This window comes from Coturnix japonica, chromosome 1 (genome assembly GCF_054131305.1).
Source record: "Coturnix japonica strain WE chromosome 1, WE-NBRP24, whole genome shotgun sequence".
NCBI lineage: Eukaryota > Metazoa > Chordata > Aves > Galliformes > Phasianidae > Coturnix > Coturnix japonica.
This window is the reverse complement of record NC_140663.1, coordinates 54,874,478-54,901,010: the sequence shown is the minus strand read 5'-3', so window position 1 is coordinate 54,901,010 and position 26,533 is coordinate 54,874,478. Positions and strand designations below refer to the sequence as shown.

Below are 26,533 nucleotides of genomic sequence, written 5' to 3'. Positions count from 1 at the left end.
AACAGAATCATAGAACCACAGAATGACATAATTGTAGGGGTTGGAAGGAACTTCTGGAGGTGATCTATTCCATCCTTCTACTAAAGCAATTTCCTTAGAGTAAGTTCCATAGGAAAGTGTCCATGTGGGTCCTGAGTATCTCCAGGGAAGGAGACTCCATAACCTTCTCTGTGCAGTTTGTTCCACTGCTCTGTAACTCTTGAAGTATGAAAGGTTTTCCTCATGTTCGTATGGAACTTCTTATGTTCCAGTTTGTGTCCATTGCCCCTTGTTCTGCCACTGGGTACCATTTAAAAGAGCCTGGCCCCAGCCACTTGACTCCTGCCTATTAGATAAGAACTGATAAGATCTCCGCTCAGTCTTCTTCAGAGCCCCAGGTCTCTCATAACAGAGATAGTCCAGGCCCCTAACTGTCTTTGCGGCCCTCTGCTGGACTCTCTCTGGAAGGGCACACTGCTGCCTCATGGCCAACCTGTTTTCCACCAGGACACCCAGGACCCTCTCCGTAGAGCTCCTTTCCATCAGGTCAGCCCTTTGCCTGATCTGTTCTGCAAGAGAATCGATCTCTGCTTTAAGTCTCTCCTTACAGGTTCAAGGTATCTCTTCTACATCTGTGCAAATGTACATACAGAGCTTCATCCTCAGCTATCCCTAGTTCTTTCCCAGAACGTGTCAATACAAAAAGTACATTATTTCCACTGTTTTCTCTGTAATCTATGCTTATTAGGAAGCATTGAACTGTTGCTGCTCATTGTGCCACTGAAAGGAGAGTGTGTGCCAGCACAGCTTCCTAAATCAATATTTCCTCCACTTTTTGAGGAAAAACCTTTGGTGCCTTCACCCCCTGTCTTTCTGTGTGAGCCTTCTTTCACATTCATCTCTAACCATCTCTCACCTTGCTAAGTTCCTGCTCAGTCAAAGCCCCATCACAAGACATAACTGGCAAACTAGGCAATAGAAGGTCTTCCTTAAAACTTTCCAATAAAATTGTAAGCGTGTGGCATTTCAATGCCCTTGAAGTTCACTCTGGGGTCTTCCTCCAGCAAACAGGACATTCGACAATGTTTCATGATGCCCCAAAGCCATCTACGTGCTCGCTGTAGAGAAGTGTGAATGGCAGTTCTTTTTTAGAAAGAATCTGTGAAGAGTTTCTAATCCTGGTGATCCTGTTTGCAACAGTTTGCATTCTCAAGGCTATCTGTGAACAGAAAAGACTGTAAATACACCTTTCTGCTCATCTGAAACTGAGATTCTTTACATTTCTCAGTTCTGCACTTCAGGAGATCCTTACTACGGTACTGTTTATGCTTATGGGAAAAGGCAAAATGAAAGCAGTTTTACCCTCTCAAAACGGTCTTTGTAGAATAGTTGATTTTTGTTTCATGCACGTGGTTTGTATGCTTGGTTGTATCATGGGCTTGCCTAGGAGCAGGTCTGGCTACTTAATACCAGTAGTTATTGGAAATGTTGCTGCTTCTAAACCTCCACAAAGATCATCAAAATTCTACACTGGGGTTCTGGTAAATTACGATTTTACCCTTAGTCAGGCCACTTGTCAGTGGATATGGTAGAAAGCATGCAGGTAGCTTCTCAGACCCAAGTTTGCAAACTCTTACAGCTATGGATGAGGAAGGGCAGGGAAGGCATTTCTTGAACTATGGATACAAGCTGCATGGCAATAAATAGAGGCCCTGCCTGTCTCTTGTCTGACCCACAGCCCTGTGTGCCAAAGGAGAACTCCACATGGAGTCTTGTTCTCTTCTTAAGAAGCTGGTGGAGACCGAAGAGTGGCCAACCTCCTGGTGAAGCTGGCATCCTATGGCTTGGACAGGTACACTCTTTGCTGGGTCAAGAACTGCCTGGATTGTCAGGCTAAGATACTGGTGGTGAATGGAGTTAAATCCGACTAGCAAACAGTCACAAGTGGTGTTCTACAGGGGTTAGTATGAGGGCCTGTCCTGCTCAGTCTTTATTGATGACCTGGATGAGGGCATTGAGCATACCCTCAGTAAGTTTGTAGGAGACACCAACCTGGGAGGAATGACGATTTGCCTAGGTGAAGAAAGGTCCAACAGAGGGATCTGGACAGGCTGAATAGCTGGGCTATGGCCAATGGAATGAAGTTCAACAAGACCAAGTGGCAGGTCCTGCACTTTGGCCACAGCAACCCCAAGAAATCCTACAGGCTTGGGGCAGAGTGGCTGGAAAACTGTGCAGAAGAAACAGACCTGGGAGTGCTGGTCAGCACTCAGCTGAACATGAGCCAGCAGTGTGCCCAAGTGGCCAAGGAGGCCAATGGCATCCTGGCTTGCATCAGAAATAGCGCAGCCAGCAGAAGCAGGAAAGTGACCATCTCTCTGTATTCAGCACTGGCAAGGCTGCACCCCATGTGCTGTGTTCAGATTTGGGCTCCTCAATACAAGAAAGACACTGAGGCCCTGGAGTGTGTCCAGAGAAGGGAAGTAAAGCTGTGAGGGGTATGGAGCACAGGGCTTTTGCGAAGTGACTGAGAGAGCTGGGGTTATTTAGCCTGAAGGAGTCTCAGGGGGGATGTTATCACTCTCTACAGGATGAGGTGCTGTTGGTCTCTTCTCCCACGTAACTAGCAGTAGGATGAGAGAGAATGGCTTCAAGTTGTGCCAGATGAGATTGAGGTTGGATGTTAGGAAGTACTTCCAATACAAGAGTGGTCAGGTGCTGCAACAGGCTGCCCAGGGACATGGTGCAGTCCGTGGAGGTGTTCAAGAAGTGTGTGGATGTTGTACCGAGGGACGTGGTTAGTGGAAAATACTGGTGATAGGAGGGTGGTTGGCCTGGATGATCTTGGAGGTGTTTTGCAACTGTGGTGATCCTATGACTCTATGTATGAGGATGCAGCAGATGTTTCCAACATTTATCTCCCTAGGTTCAGCTTTGGCCCTGCCTTCTGCACGCTAACAAGATAAGCAAAAGAACACACGAGCGTTGGGCAGACAAAACCAACCCAAATCATTCTAGACACTTAAGCACGACGGGAAAAAAAACCAACAGCAAGCATCAAAGCAACATCTACAGATGCCGCTCGGGGGGGGGGACAAGGCGCTGCAACCAACCTGCGCACCTCACCGGGACCCCCACCTCCTATATCCCCCCGCCCCCCTGCGCTTGCGCGAAGCGGCGGGGCGGGGTCTTGGCGGCAGAGCCTTCCCCTTTCTTCCCTCTCTCCTTCCCCCGTTCTCGCCGTGCGTGGCGCGTGGGGGCCGGGGCAGGCGCGGAGCGAGCGGCCGCTGTGAGCGAGCGGCCGCTGGTCGCGCGTGCCCGTGAACTGGCCCCGTCTATTAGACGGGCACGAGCGAGAGTGTGTGAGTGAGTGTGTGTGTGTGTGTGTGTGTGTGTGCGTGAGCGCGCGTGGGGCGGCCAGGCGCCTCCCCGCAACCCGCGCCGCTCTCGCCGGTGCGCCGGCAGCCGGGCAGAGGGGCCCGGTCCGGCAGCCGGGGCATGGAGAGCCTGCTGGAGAACCCAGTGCGCGCCGTGCTCTACCTGAAGGAGCTCACCGCCATCGTGCAGAACCAGCAGAGCCTCATCCACACCCAGCGGCAGCGCATCGACGAGCTGGAGAGGCGGCTGGACGAGCTGAGCACCGAGAACCGCAACCTCCGCGGGCAGCAGCAGCCGGCCACCGCCGAGTCCCCCGCCGCCCCCGCGCCGCCCCCGGGCCCTCCGGCCGAGCAGCCCCCGCCGCCGCCGCCGGGCCAGCCCGAGCCGCTCCAGCACCACCAACAGCTCCCGGCGCCGCTCCAGCACCACCAACAGCTCCCGGCGCCGCAACCCGCGGGCAAAGCGGCGAGCGCGGGGCCGAGCCGGGCCGCCGGGCACCAGCATCCCGCTGCGCAGCCCCACCAGCACCCCGCCGAGAAGGACGGCAGGGAGAAGAGCTGCTGCTCCGCTCTGCTCCAGCACAAGGCCCCCCAGGCCATCGGGAAAGGCATCCTGAGCCGGAGACCTGAGTGAGTGAGGAAGGGGAGAGGGGGCGGTGGGTGGGTGGGTGGGGAATCCCTCCGTGGGAGAGAGGGCAGAGAGCGGATCGGAGCCGGGCGCCGCTGCCGTGTGCGGTTGGGGGTGTCTGCGGGCCGCTCACCCGCGCTGCTCACACACAGCACCGTGCCCTCATTGACTGTCATAAATAAATCGGTCGCTGAGGAGGTGAGCACGGTGCAGCCCGGGCGGTGAGAAGCTTTGCTAAGGAGAGTGGCTTCTGTTTGCCTTAAGTCACCGTTACCTGTCAAAAAGCCATCATCCCGGGAAGGAAAATCCCCACTCCTTCCCGAGAGCTGGGATTTCCTGCCCTCACTATGCAAGGGTCTCGGGTATGCATTATGCTGCACGTGATGTGTGTGGGTTCAGAGAGATACAGATGCCGTTGGTGTGTTTGACGTATACGATGCATCTCACACTTCTGTGTCTGTTGCCTTAATGTATATATTTTCGGTGAGCGGCACCTGATACTGATCCAGCTTCTCAAAAGGACAAAGTATTTTTGCTGGTCTTTCCAGTGAAGAAAGCTTCTACTAGAGCTGAATACTGATAATGGTCCCTGTGCATGCGTGTCTAGTAAACAAGGATGAGCATTCCTGCTGATAGCCGGTGGAAGAAGCTACTATGGGAGAGTCACATTTTCTTGGGTTACACATCCACTATGTGCCGTCGGTTCACCAGCTGGTAATTACAGCTGTACTGGGCTACATCGAGGCACTTTCAAAGCAGGGGAATGTATTCTACTTGAATCCAGGGAGTGAAGTTAGGAATAGAAGGAGCGCAGTCTCTGATGTGGCTTCTTTTACGTAAGAAAGAAGCTGAAGTAAGTAGTAAAACTAGATCGATGTTTCTTTCCTAGAATAAGCCCTATTGCTTTGCTTGTAGACACATAAAAAACAAATAAGGTATGCAGCACTATGTATAGAGCAAAATGTTTCTTGTATCTCTTTTGACACTTTAAATGAAAGGCCCCCTTCTCTCTCATATTGGCTTTGGATGCAGAAGCGTAACTACGACATGGAGCTGGATTTTCAGCTGGTGCTGAGTGGAGTTACAGCACTTCATAAAAGCAGAGCATCTCTCACATGATTCTGTGAAAATCATGGGAGAAATTACTATTAAGGAAATACTATTAAAGGATTATGTGCAGTGGAGGCACACTTGAATCCCAAAAGACAGATCCGTGCTCCTAAAATACTGCACTGTGATGAATCAATGTCGCAATCACTACATAAAGGGAATGTTCTGATTAATACAGAGAATGTTGAGATAGGTGCAAGTATTTGCATTTGCAGGATCTGGCCCTTATTTATTTAGCATGCAATGAATGAAGTTTTAAAAAGACACAGCATGGGGCCAGATCCAGAGCTCGTGCCAACTGCTGTAAATCCAGAATAGATTAGTTTAAGTCACTCAAGTCAACACTGTTAAGAAACCTGTATAAAAATGCATTATCGACCTAATTGGTTCTTAAATAGTGAATCTCTGCAGTGAAAGCTCTGTTAGAAACATCATATCAACAACAGCTTTTGTTTCTTCTGAACAGAGTTTCTAACATACGTCATTAGGCAGCTTGAAGAATCAATTTTTGTGCATGAGTCTAAATACCTCCTTATCTGAGATTTTTGTGGTGGGATTTGACTGAGGGAAGAATCACAGACCTTTCCTTCATATCCAGAGGCACAGAGATGTGCACTAAGAACACTGTTGATTGCTGACGTTTCATACCGTAATCTGTATGATAGATAGATAGATAGATAGATAGATAGATAGATAGATAGATAGATAAATAGATAGGTAGATATGTAGATAGGTAGGTAGGTAGATAGGTAGATAGAAAGGTAGAAAGATGGATAGATAGGTAGATAGGTAGAAAGACAAATAGATGGATAGATAGATAGATAGATAGATAGATAGATAGATAGATAGATAGATAGATAGATAGATAGATAGATAGATGTATCCTTTTTGTGCTGGGGATAACAGAGCAATCCCTGCAGCACTCTTCACTCAGGAAGATTAAAATAGACTGCTTCTGTTTCCTTCTATAGCTTAGGCATACCAAAATCTTTGTGTAGAAAAGCAAATCTGAGAGATGCAGAACAGTCCACATTTCTCACTCCTGCAGGTTTCTTTCTTTTCCCCATTGACTGTGTTTACTGAGTTTCATCCTCTCTCATCTCAGACTGTTAGAAGGAAATCAAAGAGACCACAAAATCTAACTTAACCGCAACTTAGAGGTGGAGGATCTTTCACCGCCTATTTGAAAGCATGCCCAGTGTCCCTTGTGATCCAGCTGGCCAACCTGAGAGTTGTATTTCGGATTCTGTGTGACAGCAGGGGACACATATGTTGATGCTTACACAGATTAGGTATCTGCGCTCCCTTCCTTCTTCCCTAAAAAATGAACATGTTTTTTTTTACCCTGTATGATTTTTTTTCCCCTGAAATTCAATGTGCTCTATTTTTTCACCTTAGCCTAGAGCACAGGAACTGCCTGTTTGCTACAGAAAATGGCCACTCTAAACAGAAATTATATTTTAACCTGATGAGATGCAGTGGCTGAAATTTGTGGCGAAAGCAGCACCCAGGCAGTGCCTGTCTGTAATGGAATTTCCTCTGCATCACAAAACAGAGGTGTCTGGTCAGCGTGTTTGAATGTCCTAGTGATGCCCCTTCTCACTTCAGACACAGCCCAGGGATTTTGCTCGTTTTGAGCTAAGACTGAGCTATTTATGCAGCCCAGCTCACCTTAAGCTCTGGATGGAAGTGAAGAGCTGAGCTTTTGGGCACGCATGACAATTCTTGTCAAGTAGGGCAGTCTTCTGTAAGGGGCTCACAAGAAAAAGCCACAACAGAGGTTTCTCTTCTTTTAAGGAAAAGTTGAGTCTTATTTTCATGATTAGATTTCTTCAATAAGTGGTTGCTGTTTAAACGCATTTTTAAAGAGGAAAAAACATAAATCATCCTCCAAAAGAGAAGAATTCCTCAGTTTTGCAGAGGCTCACTAATTGTTGCTGCATATTGCATGCGAGCGGCAGCACGGAGCTTACCTATGAAAGGAGAGACAAGCGGAAAGGTTTTGCAGAGATCCTCAACAAGAATTAGGCTGATTATTATTCCACGGCATCTGTCTCTTTCTACCTTAGGAATCTATTGCATAAGCACCTCACAGCTTTAAAAACAAAAAAATAAGGTCATTCGTCATGGAATGTTTTGCTTCAGAAATACAGGTTGCCAAATTTACATAGCTTAGATCACTCTTACTAGGCAGCCTCTTGTCTTAAGGGACCATCCCGAAGTATCGTCAAATGTGAGTATAAATGTTCCTTCCTGTCTTTATCAGGAAACTGCCTTCCTTTCCAATCCTCAGTGCCAGTCACCGAGTATCAGAGAAGTGCCACAGGCCTGAATTTAGCACACTGACTCTAAATGGCCCGAATCCTGCAGTCTTTTTTGTCAGTGAAACTCTCTCTATAGGAACTCTGCCTATGGAAGCACTTTGGATTTTAAGCCTGTGCATTATCTGCAAAACTCACTTTGATTAATTCAATTACAATTATAGCCAGTATTCCATTATAGTTTTTTCCACTGAAGGGCGCAGATGCAATTTATGAGCATTCTGCATAGCATTGCAGGTCTTCTCTCAACTATGTCACCAATGCTGAAAACAAGGTGTAGAAAGAGTACAACATAAAGAAGCTAAATACTTCCTTTAAACTATTAGTCTGTGTTTGCTCTATAAGATCATCTCCTCATGCAAAACAAACTCTCAAAACTCTTAGAGGAATATTTCTACAGTGTTTCCCAGAGGTCTTACAGCTCGTATGCATTTGCATTCGGTTGAAACCCGTTCTATTTCATTTTGTGTTGTGATAGGATAGTATTGTTTATCTCAGTAGAGAGACACATTTTAGAAAACAATGTTAGGCTCACTTAGTTTGTTTTGTGGTCTGAGGCTGTTTGCTATATTTTTGTTTAATTTCAAAAGCTCAATTATGTAACTTTAAACTGAAGATGTTGCATATTCAGAGGTGCTGCTTTCCATAATTTTTTCCTTTTAACTATGCATTAATGTTCTATTCTATGGATTATCTCCAGGGTAAAGGCATTAGACAAAATCCCACTGATTTCAATGGATACTAACAATAACTGTAAATATTATGGCTTACTATTAACATATTTTGCTATATTTGCGCATTGCACCAGGAAAAACAAAAGAAGATAAAAAGAAAAAAAGAAAAGAAAAGAAGGAAAGGACAGAGGAACTCTGAATTGCGTCCATACCTCCAGATACCCATTCCCTTCACTCTGGGTGATTTGCTCATTGCTTTCATTCTTTATACTCGTATTTCCCCCAGCCTATTTCAGAGTTCAGTTCCCCTGAGGTTTCGCACAGCAGAAATAGTTCCATTGGTGCTGCTCTGGGTTCTGCAGATCTGTATGAGCGATGCACAGTTTCCGCCATCAAAAGTTATTTGGAGTACGTTGCTGGAAGCTGTTTTCAAATGACAGAGGTTTACATTGGCGTAGCTACAAATGTGCTAAAGCCCTGCTTAGATGAGGCTGAAATAAAGATCACAACAAGAGGAAAAAAAGAAAGTTGATTCTGTGAATGTGAATGTGTCCCATTTTAGGATGCATTTGTACTGGTTCCATTCACATGGTAATCAGACAAAGACTTTCTTTATGGTTTGAACACACCTGTGTCCAACTGTATTGTCCAACTTGGTGTCACTTCTGAGGCAGATCCAAGGTTAAGGCTTGTAGATGGACTTCAGGAGCAACAGATTCACATGGCAACACTGTTAGCCGCCAGAACTCTTGCACGACTGGGAATTTTATGAAAGGGAAAATACCCCAAATGAATAGGTTTTAAAAATGCCCTTGAGAATTCCTGCCAGGGACTCAGTGCCAGGTGACTGTTAGGTGGGTTGTTCCATACTGTGCAGCACATACAGAGTGGAAGAACACCCATTCTCAGACTGCAATGAGCGACCGATGCTTCCATGTCCTTCACAAAACGACGTGCACATAGGAATACACAGTCTGGGCATTGTATATAGTTCATGCATACAGCAAGTGGCTATTTATGTGAGGCATAGTACACATCCCCACCTATTTCATACGTGAAATTATATGCACTTTTACTCAGAGTAAGCTGCAGTAATCTTGGGATGCCTTTCTAGTCCTCCGATGACACCAGAGTGGACCTTGTCACCCGGCACTTTGGTCTTTGTTTACTTTTTGCTTTCTCTCTCATTCAAAATAACTGCTTACCTGATAAAGCAAAGTGTATTTCGGCATGCAAAGCACCTGTGGACAAAACGATGTGTTTAATTGTAGCGATTTCCCTATCTTGACCTTCTAGATTTTATTTGTCCTGCCCTGAGATAAAAGTGGAAACTGTAAAGAAGAGCTTTTAAAGTCTTTTAAAAGAGTTAATCTTTCTGTACCTAGGGTTTATACACCCTCTGCTTTTGCTGTTATTTTCCCGTTAATTGTTTTGTTGCTTCCCCACACTGCCCCTTCTATTTCTCAGCAATGTTTTCTTTCTTTCTCTCTCTCTTCCCCCCCCCCCCCTCCCCCCCCTCCCTTCATTCTCTGGAGTGAAACCTTTTGTTATTTCTCCCTTTGAAAAACATTATAGATAGCCAGAAATATTCCTCTGCGAAACAGATGGAAAATATTTCACTTGCCACAACTTACCTATAGCCTCTGATCATTACTTGGGCTGTGTTCCATAGAACCATGTAAGGGCACATGAGCAAATGAGAAAAGAGTCATTTGTGGAGACAGAGCCTGAAATGGGACTTTTTTTCCCCTTTCTTTTTCATGCAATTTTTAGAAATTATATGTAATTTTTTCTCCCAGAGAAGGGTATCCTGAAACAAACTAGTAATATTCTCGTATTCATCTATACTGCAGATTGTAATTTCATTTAGTTAAGCTCTAGGTAAGAAAATGAGAGTGTTTTCTATTGGATTTGTTCTGCTCAATGGCTCTGTTTAAGAGGCAGAAAGATCTCTTGGTGAGAGCAGTCTTAAAATCAAAGTTCAATTCCTCCTAATATATTTTTAACAGACTTCTGATGCTGGACTGTCCCTTTCATCTCTGTATATTTTAAGATCTGTAGCATAGCAGCTGGGGATATATTGTTACAGATAGCAGTGGGCAGACAGGTCCGGAGCAGTCCTTTTTATACATTTCAGCATAGGAGGAAGCATAAATCTCCCACTGCTGTTTGAATGTGTACCGCAAGGCAATACATATATTTGCACGTATGAGATGGAATGCATTTGCATGAGCGTTTGTCTAACGTTTCTAAGAGCAAAGTTGAAGCAGCACCCAGCTTCTGTGCTTTTTACATATAGAAAGGCAAATTGTCAGCTGGAGGAAATCAGTGTATCTTTGCTGACGTCAGTACAGCCATGGGAATTTACATCACCTGAGGATCTGTACCAGATTTTGTGTATCTGTCCTCACACACAAATACACATGCCTCCGCTAGTGTAAATGAGTGTTGACAATAGCAATAGCGACTCATCGCAGAGATGGCGTTGAACAATGAGAAAGCCATAAAGCAACATTCTGATTCTCCATGTAATAGGTTTACAATGTCTTCTCACGGTATTTTAATTTAAGGTCAGAGCTTTGGTACTACAGGATTATAAAGATATATTTGTTCTATTTTATAATGTGTTGTTGTTGTTTCCCTGTACTCTATTTTGTGCATGAACCCACAGTCTGCTTCTTATTCAGGTATTATTTTTATTGCCTTTGCTAAGATTGTGTTCATTGATCGGCTGTTATTTTCATGTACTCTGAAGTTACAACTTTTTGACAGGGATAGGACGGGATCGATATTTTCCGTGATTAGTCACATCTGAGCAGGGATGTTTTGGGGAGATGGAGCTGCTTCTGAAAGAAGAAAAAATGACAAAGCTTGTCCTTTCTGCCCTCTTTTAGGTGAGGACCGGGGGGTCGGTGAGCTGCAGAGCTAATGAAGCTTGGCTTGCAAAAGTCCTGTGTCATGGTGATGTTTTCCAGTGCTTGACAAGATGTGAGGTCTGATCTAAGTTTCTCCTGGTGCTGAGGCTTTTGTAACATCTGTCTCCAACATTGACACTTCTATGTAATGAGTTCAGTTCACTCTGAATCCTTTTCCTCAATGAAAACTACAAAGTTCTCTTCCTTCCACCCCATCTGAGATCACTGTTACTCACTCAAACCTGGCTTAGTTACAAAGTAGGAACTAATGCACACACACACATACACACAGAAAGGTAAAGGTACATACCTTGAAAGGAAAAATAAAATATGTGGTCCCAGAAAACATATTTTGCTGTGGAATCCAGGCAGTAAAACCCCAGATAATTGTTTTGAAATTAGCTTACAACTAATTTCAGTGGACAGCCCACTCCAAACTTGTGACCCTTTTACAGAGCTAGTGTTTTGTGTATGCCTTTTGAAAGTCTTGGAATATTAAAGTTACAAAGAATTGGGAAATTACTGTAGGAATCCAATGGGCATCTAGGTGGAGATCTACCATTGCCAAATGGAGATTTGCAAATGAAGCTGGTGGATCATTTTAATCCACCTGCCAATATTTACATGGATGTAAGCTGCTTTTGAGACAGTTGCTACCAAATAGTTTGATTTATGTTTGCTGAAACACACTAAAGCATCTACATCTTTCTCAAGTCTAGTACAAAACTGACACTTAGAATATTATGAATCTTAAGGAGTCTTGGGGATTTCTTCAGGCTTTCTATACTTGGATGTTTCTTCTTCAAATTCTGAACTTTCTATTAACATTCAGGACCTCACTGTCAATCTGTTTGTCTCTGTCATGTAGATTTCCAGGCAGTTCTCCAAAGTGATTCACACTATTCTGGTCCAGTGAGAGAGTTGTTCTGACAGTACCTCCTTCAGCCTCAGCATTCTGCATCTTCTTGCTGCTGAGCATGCATGAACACTACCTCTGTGGCCCTGAGGTCCTTAGTGGACTTCATACGTGGTGGCATTTTCCAAAAGACCTCTCCAGATTTATGGAGATTATGACCTCTCCTCCTACTTCAGTTATGGAACCAAGCTCGGGCCTGTCTTTCCTTGCTTTTAGCCCCCCAAGAGAAATACTGTTTTTGTCTCTCTGGGGCTGTTCCAAGAAAAGTTTCATCTTTACAGTCATTCCAGCATTCTAACAAAGTCCTTCTCCTTTGTTTGCTGGCTTTTAATTTGCAAGTCCATTCCCAGTAGGACACCAGTGAATTGCCTGTGTCTTCCTAGGTACTCATATGGCCCCCTTCACCACAGTAATGGAGTATCTGGATTTGTGCTCAGGGCTTGTACTCATACCCACATACACTGGATTACTAAACTTCATCTGAACTTGCAAGGTATCTGAGGAATCTCTGTTTCCTGGTCATTCCTTGGTTCTCATGCCAAAGACCTCTCTTCAAGCAGTTTTCTTGTATAATGTCTTATGCCAGTAAATCTATATCCAGTCAGACTCCTAAGATAGGTAGACTGAATGGCTCTGATCAGTAATTCGTGCTATTTTGCAGTCCAGGTAAGACTAAGAGCCAGATTCTATTATCACTTAAATGAAAGTGGCTGAACTCACTTAACTATGTAGCTTCAAACTTGATGAGATGAGAAAGAACACTTGTACATATCATTGGATATTATGGTTCTTCTTGAACTGCCTCATGTCCTATTACTGGGGCTAGTCAGTCTGAATTAGCTATTAGTCTATCAGATTCTGTACATACTTGCTGTATCAATCATTTGGGATGGCACAGCCAATGGCTGTAATGTTTCCCCCAAGAATTCATTACTCATTTGGGAAAATACTGATCTCCATGTTCACTGCAGCAACATCCACTGCAGGTCCCTTGTTCCTGCTAAGAAAGTATTGAGTTTATCAAGCTGAATACATGAACATTTGACTTCAGTAGACATGCTCTGTCTGTAACTACTGTACCACCTCTGTCACCTCTTTTAGCATGGCTTTTATACAGCCAAGAGGACAGGGAATACCAGAGTGTGTGTTTGATGGATAAAAAGCATTGGCCATAAATAAATAAATAAATAATTATCAAGATATTTAAAGATATTTATCCTCCCAAATGTGAAAGAAAGTATCTACTTACTGTTTTTAAGAGAAGAATCAGACTCTGTTTGCTTTCAGCAAGTTATTTTAGAAATCAGTAGAAGAGGAAAAACTAAAGACAAGGGAAGAGAAGAGGAATAGAGGAGTCTACACTGCATCTCTACACTGCTATGGGCAACCCTCAGGCTGGTTTTAGGTCCATATTAGCCTGATCTTCAAATCCCAAGCCTGAAAACATGTCTGAAGTGTTGCCTCAGGACCATGGACGCTTGCATCTACATAATCTACAACTCCTTGCAGTAGTTGTAGAGTAGGATATACCACTCTTCTGGGTTCTGCAGGGGTTGTCTGTGCAGGGAGATATAAACCAGCAGAAGAAAGGGCAGCAGCGTGGCAGAGTTAGAAGGGCAAGGAGAAAGGACCCACTAGAAACTAGAATGTAGGAGCACCAGAAGCTCCAGAAACCTTATCATGAAGAGGCCGTCAAGTTTTCAAATGCCTGGTTCATTTATGTATGACTGTAATGATACTTTAATGTTGGTAGGGGGAGAGAGGGAATGACATGGGTTTGTGTTCTGTTTTCATGAGGCTTCCTATTCAGGAGAAATTAATAATAAACAATGCATACTGAACATTACTTCCCAGTCTGTGACTCCTGTGATCTAGGAAGGAACACGCTACTGTAAGCCCAGAGTGTATGTGACTAGTTCTCATCACTGTGGGATGTGAGCGCCTGCTTTTCAGGGCAATGTTGGGGACCTTACCCACCCCTGTCCCTTCACAGGCTGTGCACACAAACAATAAAGGTTATTATTCCTGTTCACATGCTAATGGAAATCTGTCATCATTTTCCTCTCACGATTTTGTCTACTTGACAGCTGGGCACATTCTTAATTGTTTTCCTCTTGTGATGTTATTTTCTCTTTTCTGTCATTTGTTTGGGATGCTAGGAAATCCTCACTGGACAGTTCACATCCCAGTACCTCAAGCACAAATGACAACATGACTTACAATGCAGTAAGGAATCAGAGCCATTCTGCTGCAGGCTTCATTGCAAACTGCAATGGCCAACTCTCATATCTTATACAAGAAACAGCTGCATTTCAGAGATGAGCACATATACACACATATACAGATTTTATATAGTGCTTTGGGAAGTAATGTACTTGTTTGAAAGTGGGATACTGTCAGTGTATTTTCTTACCAATGTCTAAAATGGCAGCAAGTAGCAACTATGTAAGCTTTTCTTCTAGCACATTGCTCACTGTGACAAGATCTTGCTGCAAGATGAATGATAGAAAGACCATGCAAGAATAAGAAATAATAATACCACTAACTCTTCTGCATTACTCTTTTATCAGTAGACCCTTTACTGCTTACAGAGTCAGTTCTTTTTACAGAAGAGGATGAAAAGATGGAAAATGTTTTGCTTGAGTTCACATGGCTATCCAAAGCTGAGAGTAAAGCCTGTGTCTCAGGGCACTGATCTGTCAAATAAGCTGTAGTGCTTTGGAAGAAGGAGACAAACAGGACAAGAAGTGTTAAATGTTATGAGGTCACTTCTATGGCATAAATAACATTGCCCTAAATACTGAAATCTGATTCATTCTCTGGACAGCTTGATATCAGGAAGAGTTTTGCCCAGATAACAGTCTTGAGCTTGGCCAAAAATCCTTAAAGGCCATTTAGACATTAGAAACAGTGAGCAGTGGGAGCTGGAGATAAAGTTGAATCTTGAATATAAGGAACTAAGACACGTGGTTTCAAGTTGGCAGGGCTGTGAATACGCATTGTGTGTAAATCCAGCAGTGTTTACATAGGTATCTAGTTGAGCAAGAAAGTGTGTCTGATTGAAAAGGTTGCCTAAGTTGCTGGAGCATATCTTGTTTCTTGCAGCAATCAATCATTACAGGTTACCAGGAATAGGGTGGGGTAACAAAAGTAAGTAAGCTAAGAGTCCATGGTCTCTGTAGTTTCAGTCTGGTTGATGTGAGACAGCTCCGGAAGCATGTGGAAGACACCCCAATCATTCCTCTCATGGGAGCTAAAAGAAAAGCCTCCCACAGTCATGCAGACAGTCTCAAAGTCTTGTTATGTTGTATCTCCTTGGATGAGGCAAGAAGAATCTATGTGGCTTAATGGATTCTGGGCTGAGATTCTTATCTCCACTAATAAGGAGAATATTTGCCTTCTCCAATCCATCCAGTTTTCAGTATGGTGCTTGATGGTAACAGTATTCCATTAGCTCAGTTTGATTATCTCTTCCTGTCTCTTTGGGCAGGATCTTGTCTTACAAGAGATGATGAGAGAGAACTGGAACAAGGGCAGGAATGCCTTCAGGATGTGAATGTGCATTGAATTTTTCTGGAATTCCTTTCTCTGAATAGCAAGGAGCTATTTATGTTGGTTACTTTTTCCTCTCAGCATGCACTGGAAGAATATACTGATTTCCTCAATTTGAAGGGACTCTGTACCACATAGAATCAGGACCTCGATCTCTTTTCTTCATCTTCCATCTCTATTTGTTTGGTTTTGTTTTTCCAATATTTCATTACTCCATTTATTAACATTATGCACAAAATTCAGGACCTGTGTGGCTCCTGATAGCAACAGAAGCGTTTGCAAAGATGCTAGCAAGAATGAAATTGGCCCCCAGGAAGAGTTGGGGCCCCTTCTCCCAACTTCACTGGCTCCTTCCAGACAGCACCTCCTGTTCATTCCGACTTACTCAGCCCATATCTTTCTCCTGACAGTTACATCTTATTTTTCCTCCTCATGCCTTCATTTTGCAGCTCTCATGCAAGAGGCCAGTAATATAGATGGCAGTTGCATTGTGATGATGGCATAAGGATACAACACTGCCAGGAGCAAGGCTGTGATGAAGACTTCTGTGACTGGATTCCAGGATAGCAGCTGGTGGGAGAATGGGCATCATTTCATGCCTGCAGGTACTGAACAGCTAATCAGTAGAGTGAAGTGGCATGTAACTAATACACCTTAATTCACAAGGCAATACATCTTCCTTCTACATCTTCCTCTAGATATACATCTCTGTGCAGAGAGGCAAAGTCTGAAGGAATGAGAAGTGTGAAAGTATTTCAACATATATATTCACTCATGACTAGCTGGGTAGTAGTCCAAGTGAGATGTGCTTCGTGTCACATACACCCAGTTTTTACATCTGGAGACTTAAATGGATTTCAGGAACCCACTGGATTAACAAAATCAGTGGTAAGGAAGGACTGAAAGAAAGATTTTCTCAGTCACTTTTTAATAAGAACTTACATTTGACTGTTTTGTTTAGTGTTGTGGTCGTGACTGCAGGAAAAAAAAAAATAGCTCTTTTGGCTTGAGTTTTGTGCTTCAAAGAGTGAGTGACCACATTTTGAACCTGTACTGAGAATGCTCCAGAGACAGCTTCAGAAGAAGCTCTGTGTAATCAGAAAGGAATTCGTGCTAAAAGAAGGAAAGAACTAAATAGAGATTTCTAAGCAAGAGGTAGCTGAGCTTCAGAAACTTCTGACTGCTTTAAAAGAACAGGTGGGCTCAGGAGGCAAACAAAATGCTGTCTTTTCTGATATCAAATGAAACAAAGAGCCATAGTTGCATATCAGAGAACTGATACTATGAAAAGCAAACGTGGCCTATTTTAGAATGATCTGTCAGACCACAGGCCATGGAGCTAAAGGATGCCACTGTTTCTGAGCAGTGTGCAGTCTGGCTGGTGCTGTGAGATCCTCAGCAGTCACAGCTTTGTTTCATCACAAACATTAAGATGTATTTATTGATGCTAACTCTATAGCAGGGGATGCTCTTATTTAAACTGAAATAGTACACTTTGTCTATTACTACTACCAGCCTCTGCTAAGCCAGAAAAGTAGAGAGACAGTGCAGGTCAAGAACTTCATTTGCAAAGTAAAGTTTACGATATGAGGAGAAAACAGAATTGGAGGAAGTGATACTACAGGACTCAAGTGAAGACAGTATGCTGTGCAAAGGGCTGGTAGGTGCTTTATGATGAGCACTATTGGTGAGACATTGCTTGAAGGAGCAAGACTTGAACAGCATGGGGCAGAGCTGTGTGGATGGATTGGTGTGTGCTAGTAGAGTTTGGTTGTATTGGCAGCTGCACAGGTGCTCAGGAGTAGGCTGGTATAGGCTCCAAGTAAGGAGAGGCTGCAGAGCTGCACAAGGGAAGCCTTGCCTGCACTCAGCTTGGCACCAAGCATTGCTATTAATCTTTCACTTCCCTAAGCACTGATATTCATCTAAATTATGAAAAAAGGTTTCTCAAATACAGCAGGAAAGGTTCTTCAGCTTCATATTTATGAACTTAGATAAAAGAGAACTTGATATGAATCTAGAAAAGTGACATCTCAATTTCATCATGCCCATCATGATGATGAGTACAAGTGTGGGTTGATTACTTGCTCCTGACCCTTCTCGATCCCTCTTGCTTTCTAAGGTTCTGCTTCTCAGGGAACTTCTTTTCTCTGAACAGTTCAAGCTGTTCTTTGTCTTTTCATCCTTTTGGCTTCCACTGGCACCAGGCGAGAAATTGCCTCATTTGCTAATAGATATTCTAGTTAATAATAGCAAATCCATCCACTGAGAATATTTCTTGCCTGATTTGCAAGATGGGAATGCTGTTTTAATGGTACAGTGCTGGCACACAAGTGGGAATGCTTGCACCCATTTATGTAACTGCATGTTGACACACAGTCTATTCACCTGAGACTTTCTGATGCCCCCTGTTGATCACCAAATCATAACTGTGACGGTGGAGAAAGCGCAGCAATTCCATTGTCAACTGAAAATCTCCTGGGTCTAAAGGCTTGCTGAATTTCTGTCGTGCAGAGTTTCTGGGTATGCCTTCATTGGCTGTTTGGGGATTTGACTGTGGAGAATCTGAACCAATTTTCTCAATAAGGATTTTGATGCTTTTAGTTATTAATTTCATAATAATAGGTTTTCAAGAAAAAGATAGATCGAGCCATCTCCCAAACAGTATTCGAAACAGATTTTCTACAGAGTAACTATAAATCCAAAGAACAAAATTATTCATATTCTTTCTTTTAGATGTCTCCTAGACACTTTGTACATAATTTCTCTTTGATTTATTTTGGCACGAATGGAGAATAACCATTGGAGACAAGAAAAACAACTCAATGGAAGCCCATAGCCATGAACAAATACAAGTGAGGGGAAAGTAGAGGTCCTTGAAGTTCTGCTGGGCTCACAGAAAACAGATGCAGATATAATTAAACTCTAAGTAGGTGGATTGAAGACTTAAGAGGAAAGGCTATTTCAGATATAGTAGAAATAGAGGCTGCATTGCTAACTAAGAATTATCTTGAGTAAGCAAACAAGAAGAAGGGTAGCACTGTAGTCAGTGGTGCCTGTTTGTAAGAGAACAATTGGCTGTAGTAATAGACGTGGCGTGGGTCCCAATGGCATAGCATCTGTTCTGTGCACTGCTGCATATCTCAAAGTTCATGCCCATTCTGCTTGTATCACAAGCAGGCAAAGATGCATAGAAAAACATTTTTTTATTTTTAAATTATTACTTGCCTTTTTTAGGCCCAACAGACTTTTATTTTTCAAACACTCAAAACATGAATTCTTTCTTCTCCTTTTAACTCCTTATTTTAAAGTTTATTGGAAAAAAACAGTAATATGCGTGTTGTATATATAACATTCCACTATTTAATTTTTCTTTAATACATTAAAAAAAATAAATCTCAAAGGAAATTATCATTGCCAGAACACTTCCTAACTTTATCCTACTTTCATCCCCCATCACTAACTTCTTCCCCAACACACGGTGTCAAGAATAAAAACCCTAGCAGGTTCCTTTCTGTAAGGATCTGACACAGAAGGAGAAGGTAGTAATGCTGAATAAACACTGTGAGATGAAAGAAGGTATGAATTAGAAACCCGGTGTCATATGAAGGCAGCCTTTATAAATGCTAGAGGAGCAAAACTCCAAATATGTTATTTTGCCTTGCATTTCACTAGATGGCATTTACAGTTGATGTCTAGTTATGTCCCGTTTTTAGTATAGTTACTCACTTGTCATCATTGTCTTCTTTTTTAACAGATTGAGGGTCTTGAGACAAACTTGAAAGCCTTCCCAAAGAGAACTAATAAAGAGAGAATTGATACAAGAACTTGTTAAGACAAATGAGTTTCAAGACAGTGATCTATGTAGGTGAACTTATGTAAAGGATCTTGCAGTCACTCCAAACCCAACACTACCTGACAGCAGATGTTTTAGTGAAGGAAGTTAAAGAATGACTGCCACATAGACCTCTCCTGCAGAAGATTAGGTTTATTAAACAAAATAAAACAAAAAGAGGTTGTACTACTAGTAGTAGTACTACTACTAACTGATCACTTACTACATTTCAGAGGTGCATGCCACCCAGGAGTCAACAAAACCTCAACATGTTCATCAGAATGGCATTTAGACTTCAAAAGTCGCTGCTTCTGGGCCAGATGGCCTTACTGCTGAAGCATGTGGAGCTTAGATTCTAGCATTATTGTTTCATGGAAAGCTAAGGGTGATGTGGAATGTTTTCCATTCTCAAATGTACTAGTATTGCTTGATCCTGGAGGCTCATAATTACCACACAGCCTATTGTATTTCATATGGAGCTCATCAGTGGAGAAGTCTGTAGTTTCACCTATGAAGAATAGCCTCCAGATGTGTTTGAATTTCAACTCTATAAGGCTGTACAATTCTTTTATTTTCTCCCTGATTGTATGTTCTACCTCTTTTTATAATTAACAATTCCTCATCTTTCATTGGAGCATTTCCTTGATTGATTTAAAAGACATAACTTAATCAACTACCAAGGCAGAATTGGGATGCCCAAAACCTATAATACCACTCCCCATGCATCTCTTTTACTTTTGTTATTCTTTGTTCATTTTCTTCTCCTGTCATTCTCCTTGGAGGTTTTTCTTCTTATGAGTCTTACATTGGCCATAAGATCTCACAGCTAGAAAGACAGAGAATTTTTATATTGTTTGAGGTCAAACAATAAATGTAAGTGCCATCCTCTTGACCTTTGTGAGATGCTGAGGCTGCCACGGTCTTTCTGAGCCTTTATAAGCAATAGAAAGGCTAAGGAAAGGGAATTAAGTGCAGACTAATTTAATCCTGATTCTTGGAGGTCTCAGTATCAGCATTTACAAAGTCACAGATTTTTGTTCCTTGTAGACAGGAACAGCCATGCAGTAGATGTCTAGCAACAAAAAGTCACAGAACTTTGCACTATTTGTACTGCAGGCAACAAAACACTTTCTGACAGACTTGCAGCCTCTAGCAAAACAGCAAAAGCCTTAACCTGGAAACAATGCTGAAAGAAATTGAGAATATTACATACACCTTAATTATTACAGAATTTAGATGTTGTAAGTAAAAGCTGATTACCCTAGAAAGTAAGCCATGGTGTCCGTTGGAAGAAGGAATGTTGGAAAGTATCAGAATCATAGAATGGCCTGGGTTGAAAAGGACCACAATGATCATCCAGTTTCAACCCCTTGCTATGTGCAGGATCACCAACCACCAGACCAGGCTGCCCAGAGCCACATCCAGCCTGGCCTTGAATGCCTCCAGGGATGGGGCATCCACAGCCTCCTTGGGAAACCTGTTCCAGTGCATCACCACCCTCTGTGTGAAAAACTACCTCTTAATATCTAACCTAAACCTCCTCTGTCTCAGTTTAAAGTAACAAGACTGAGGAATTGCATTAAATAACATAACAAATGCTTTGGGTTTAAAATCTCCCCCCCCCCCAAAAAAAAAGGCAGAACAGTGACAGACACAATCAAACTCCACCCCCCCATCCTGATTATCTCAGGGGACCATGATTAAGGAACCTAAGCTTTTCTTCTAAACATTCATATGATTTTGTTCAGAGCACTTGGCACATGAAAAGGCCAAAGATGGCCTGCTGTTATGGCCTGCTGCAGGAACTCCACACAGAAGCAATCCAAAAAGAGATGCTGCCTTAGTGGTGGTCAGCCCTTAAATGGGATCTAGTAGAGGTGGAGCTTTGGTATGCTCCTCACAAGTGCTCTTACACTGCAGTGCAATTCAATTTACATTCATCTGTGGTAGTTGCATACAGTGAATTTTATCAGAGAGGTCCTTGGCATTCATACCCTGCACTGAAGTGCTAGCTTAAGCAGCTAAAAAAACTTGTCAATCCATACACAGCCTTGATGAGGATTTTCAGGTGTGTTCCCCCACTTAGAAAAAAGGAGTCTGAATTAAAGAGTTCAGAGGATTTGTAATTGGAATCAGTTCCATCAAATAATGGCTGTAGACTGGAATTCCCTTCTTGCTCTGAGGGGCACTGTACTTTGTTTCCAAGCTAGATTAATATTAATTTCCATTTACAGAACCTTTCTACATTCTAAGTACTCTGACTGATCATTACCTGCCACTGAGACACAGCTGGCTCAGGGACAGAGGGCAGCCCTCCTCTGTGATCAGAGTTACTGTTTCTTCCACAAAAACTGTTGTTAGGTGTTAGGCTAACCAAGTGAGACCAGGCCATTATACAGTGCATATGGGCGTAGCCCCAGTGATTTCCATTAACCAAATGAAATTTGACAGAAGACTCCAGGTTCAGACACGCTAGCATGAAACTAAAGAAGTATCCATTTAGTCTTACCAGAAGTTCAAGTGATTTTGGCATTACATCTTGCTGGGCGTGCTGGATCTTACAGCCTTGCGCCATGGCATTGATTCAGTGAAGACTCAGCTAGAAGAGTAGCACCTGCTGCAGCACACCCTTCCATTTTTCTTGGAAGTCTTCAGTCCAACTGTATGCCTAGACTGAATCACTTAGCTTATAACAGTTGACATGAGTGCAGCCTGAAGAAGCGTAGCTGTAGGCCATTGAGCATTGCTAAACTGACTCCTTTTGAACTCCATGAAGGAAGTCTAGAAACTGCAGTGGAAACTTGTCACAGTCTGTTTGCTTTGGAGTCACCCTGACTCTGATTTTGCTATGAATTTCATTGTTCTAAATGCAAAGATCTCGCTTCAGTTATTTTTAAAGGAGAGAAACATACTCTTGCAGGTGGCAAGAATACAATGCGTGCAATGCCTGGTTTTGCTCCTAAAGCATTTCCATATGTTAGTCTTGAACTAGATGAGCCTCAGCGTGCACCTATTCTCAGTAATTTCACATTTTTTCCTCTATAAAGACTCCTTATGCTGTAGTTTGTACTGGTGAAAGGAAACTAAATTGTCAAACACATATGAAGGGATAACTTTACATTATCATATTTGGTCACAAATGTAGAAAACAGTGGAAAATAATTATCACATAGAAAGTTGTAGAAGGGCTAAAGCAATACAATTGTTCTTACATACTCATATAATCCATCCCATACTATTGGTCTCAGATGGTAGGATAAGCATAAGGACACCAGCCATCTTTAAAGGACGACTGGTTTTTGAACATATGCTTCAGTCATCTGTGGTTACCTGCAATCTATCATCATCCTTAGTTTACCTGCAATCTATATATAGTCGAGCAGGACAGGTCTTCAGTTCCTACCCAAAAAGGCTTAGTCACATGAGCACTTAGTTTCAAAGAGAATTCAGTTCCAAGGCAAAGAAAGTCATTTCTCAGGAGTTCACTAGGTAGCAATAAATATCTAGTTTGAAATCTGAAGAACAGCATTCCCATCCGCTATGAAGGGATAAAAAGGTTGAGTCTTCCAAAGTATCATGGAAAAGGAGTATTTAGATCCTCCTGGGCATACTTGAAACCCTAAATCATGGGCATCCAACCATTTGGCTTGCCTGGGTTGCTCCAAAAGTAATGCTTCCTAATTATTTCCATGGAAACTACAACAAGCACAATAATACTGTTTAATAGAGCAAATTCTTAGCTACAAAACACTCTTTTTCAACACAGTCACTATCATGAGCTATGCATTTTCATCAGCAATGAATAAGAGCTTGCATGCTGCACTCATAAAGATCTGCACCAGCTAAAGTGACCCACTGTCACTGCCACCACTGCTGAAATGCAGCACCCGCTGCTTCACTGTGCTCACAGCCACTGCTTGGTCTGCATAAACATTCAGAAAGCAATGATGAATGTCAGTGGATGCCATTTTTTTCTGCATGGAGGAACACAATGTTCTGCCAAAAGTGAGCATGACATGAACAAGGAAGAATTGTGAAGGAAGGGATCTTTCTCTGTGGTAAGATGGGGCTTCTTACAAAGGTCTGGTAAAGAGACGGGATCAAATTTTTTTATCAAATTATGCTTGGCACTATCAGAAGAATGGCACCTCCAAGAGGATAGCATCTCCACTGTAGGAAGTAGCACAGCTTAGAATTCAGAAGCCCTTTCCACTGAGAAGAAACATAAGGATTTGTTATACTCTCTCTCTGGCACCATTTAAGAATATTTATGAACACTAAAACTGGCTAAGAAACCACCTACATGTTTTCAATGTATGATAAGGTCTCATGAGAACCTGTCTTACAATAAAATGCGACACACAAGAATGAGCAAACTGGGTTGTTACTAGATTTTCCATTTCACTTGGAAGGCCTTTAAAAAAAAAGTAGACCAACACGGAAAATATAGAAGTGTTTCTTCTGGGCCAAAAAAGCACTTATTTTCAGGAGGAAGTTTGGACTCTAGCAATTTCTGACCAGTTGTCATTTGATGTACTGTCATTCAGACCAAAACCTGACTGCTTTTTCTTGTTTTGGCTTCGAGTGGAAGCGACGTTGGTCATGGCATCTTTGGAGTTAGCTGTCAGAAAAAGGCACAGTTTTGCCTTTAATTGTACCCATTAACAAAGCAAGAAAACTTCCTACTCGCGATTCCAGGAATAGCAACAAAGCCTTTTGAGAGGGGATTAGCTGAAATTTCAAGTGTGCCAATACTCCTCAGCTTGGAAAGCACTCCCAAGCAGCAAGATTAGTCTGCAGAAGGAAGCCTGCACAACAGTGATGTGAATTTGGTGTTCAGGATTGGTGACAATGTGTTGAAAACTCCTATCTATTGCATATGAATAAGCACAGTGATAGCAAGTAGGCCTTCCTACTGGCACACTCCAGAAGAATTCATACCCGTGGGAATCTGCAAAGGTTAAAAACCTTCTATAACCTAAATGCTAGATCAACATGGAAGAAGGAAAAATCTTCTTCCCAGTCTGCTTGCATCATATAGATATTTGCTCTCATGTTTTTCCCTCATATGGGAAATTCAACATACAAGAGGAATGTGTGTTAGGATTGATCCCAGGAGGGGATAAATCTTGTTACGTGAGGCTTGCATTTTATTTGCTTATGTTTGATAAAGAGACAATTTCTCAGATGTTTGTATGAAAGTTGGCTGGCAATTATTCCTGTTGACTGGTTGAGGCTTCCCTTTTTGCTGGCTCTCCATTTTGCTTTTTCATTTGCATGCAGTGCCTATTAGTGACAACCAGTTAGCAAGAGAGAGATATTGTTGCTTGCTAGGGCATACTGTATCTTTTTGGTCTGGTTATTTTACTAAATCAACCCAAATTAAGTAACTTACTTGTGCTGCACTTCCCACCTTCTGATTAACCTTCCATCTGAATGGAGACAGACAAGCTACATAAAATCCTGTAGACTGTTAATGTGCGTCTTGAGGAAAGTTACCACTTTTAATGACCCCATTAAATACATGTAAGTTCTAGATATATCCTTTATCTCTAGTTTCCTTGTGCATATGCACCATCTGCTTTTTGCTGTCTAGTAGGAGAGATGAAGACTGTTTTGATTAAATAGTCCTAGAAACTGGAGGAAGTAATTACAGTGACACCTCTCAGATATCCTCTTTTGTCAAAAGAGGGTTCTTTCTCCATAGGAAGACATAAGAGTGCTCAATTTCTTTACTCTTAACATACAGACTGATGTTTTGCCAGCTGCTGTGAGTTTTTTATGAGCTTTAGTGGTGCGGCTTTTTTGTTGTGCTGATAAATATCTACATGTTCTGGCTGTGTTAGTGGGGCTGTATGTTCTCTTTCAGAGAGAAGGCTGGTTAGAATACATTTAAAACTGGCCTATTAATATCAACCAATCAATACAGGCCAGGTTCATTCCTATTCCTTTGGTTTATTAGAGTTTATGAGACCATTACAGCCCATTTCCTGTTGCCTTCCCTAGTTACAATGAATGGTTTGACCTGCTCAGAAGAACCAGATTTACACTCTTCAGGTTGAGTTTCCCTTTTTGGTGATGCGAGCTCTTTCAATATTCCATTGACAGGTTATGTACCATCTACAGCTGTGCTGTGCTGGAGAGGATGATACTTAGTTCAAACAGACACACTGATTCTGAGATAGTCTCTTGGGACCACAGTTTAGTCTATGTAGAAGAGCACCAGGGTTCACATGCCATTCTTTTCAGGGAAAAATGCTCAGCTCTGTTCTTTGGGGCTGCTGTACAATAAAGGAACTTAACAATTACCCTTAAGGGGAGCATCTGGCCAAGTGGGCTATTGACAGAATTGACTTGCGCTCTGCTCACTAGAAAGTTTCCTGTTCATTTTAAAAGGCTTTTTCTTTGCAAACTGTTACAAAACAGTGCAAGGGAAAGCAGTATGGGAGGGTTATATTTGACAGCTGCAAGCTTTAGCAGTTCAGCATAGGTTGTTTCTCTCTCATCAGTACATGTTTCCCTCCACTCCCCACCCTATAACCAGTTGTATTCTTTGCTTTCTTCCTCCTCTGAAATTAATTCTTCTGGTTCCTACTTAGTCTTTTGCAGCAATTTGAGCTGTTTAGTTGAGAGGAAGCCTTGACTATTGCTTAGAAACCAGGACTGACGCATTAGAAAGGTTGTATCTTCGTGCTACCGACAGACAGCAGGCAAATTGAATTGCCTCACTTTACCTCAGCTTCCCTGTGTATGACTAGAGGAGTGTTACTCATTTTCCTTGCAGGGGGTAGCACGAGGTGTCTGCCAGTGGTATTTATAAAGAGCTTTAAGTCTGCTGCCTTTGAAAGATGAACAGTTTTGCTGCAGTTAGTGCTCGACAACTGGACATGTTTGACAGCACTTTGCACGGCAGAGAAATGAGTGGGCCTGTGCATTGTTGTCACAAAGGGGAGATGGTTCCTGAGACAGCTTTTGAAGTTGAATTCTATATATCATTTTAATGCAAGAGTATATTGTAATTTAGACAGATATAAGGCATGACAACATCAGAAATTAAAGTAGAGGCTGAATCAGGCAGCCATGCTGAAATACTTCAGGGCAACAGGCAATGCCTCAGGGCCAGCACTTTGCTTTGGTTTCCTACCCCAATAAGCATCCTCCTGTAGGTTAAACAAAGAAAGACCCTGAGAAGAGTCAGGAATTGCTCAAAGAACACAAAAGCAGAG

General features: G+C 42.5%; 1 protein-coding gene across 7 annotated transcripts in view; it reads left to right on the top strand.

The window, feature by feature from the left end:
* The first annotated feature begins 3,180 nt into the window (after window positions 1–3,180).
* IQSEC3 (IQ motif and Sec7 domain ArfGEF 3) overlaps window positions 3,181–26,533 on the top strand; it is a 100,072-nt gene continuing 76,719 nt past the window's right edge. For 5 of the 7 annotated variants that reach the window (XM_015865782.3, XM_015865756.3, XM_015865773.3 and 2 more), the window contains exon 1: window positions 3,181–3,986. In XM_015865782.3, coding sequence (XP_015721268.2) covers window positions 3,478–3,986 — 509 coding nt within the window. In that variant the 5' untranslated portion in view covers window positions 3,181–3,477. The remainder of the gene's footprint in view (window positions 3,987–26,533) is intronic. The other 2 variants (XM_032445420.2, XM_085521238.1) reach the window with 1 other exon arrangement.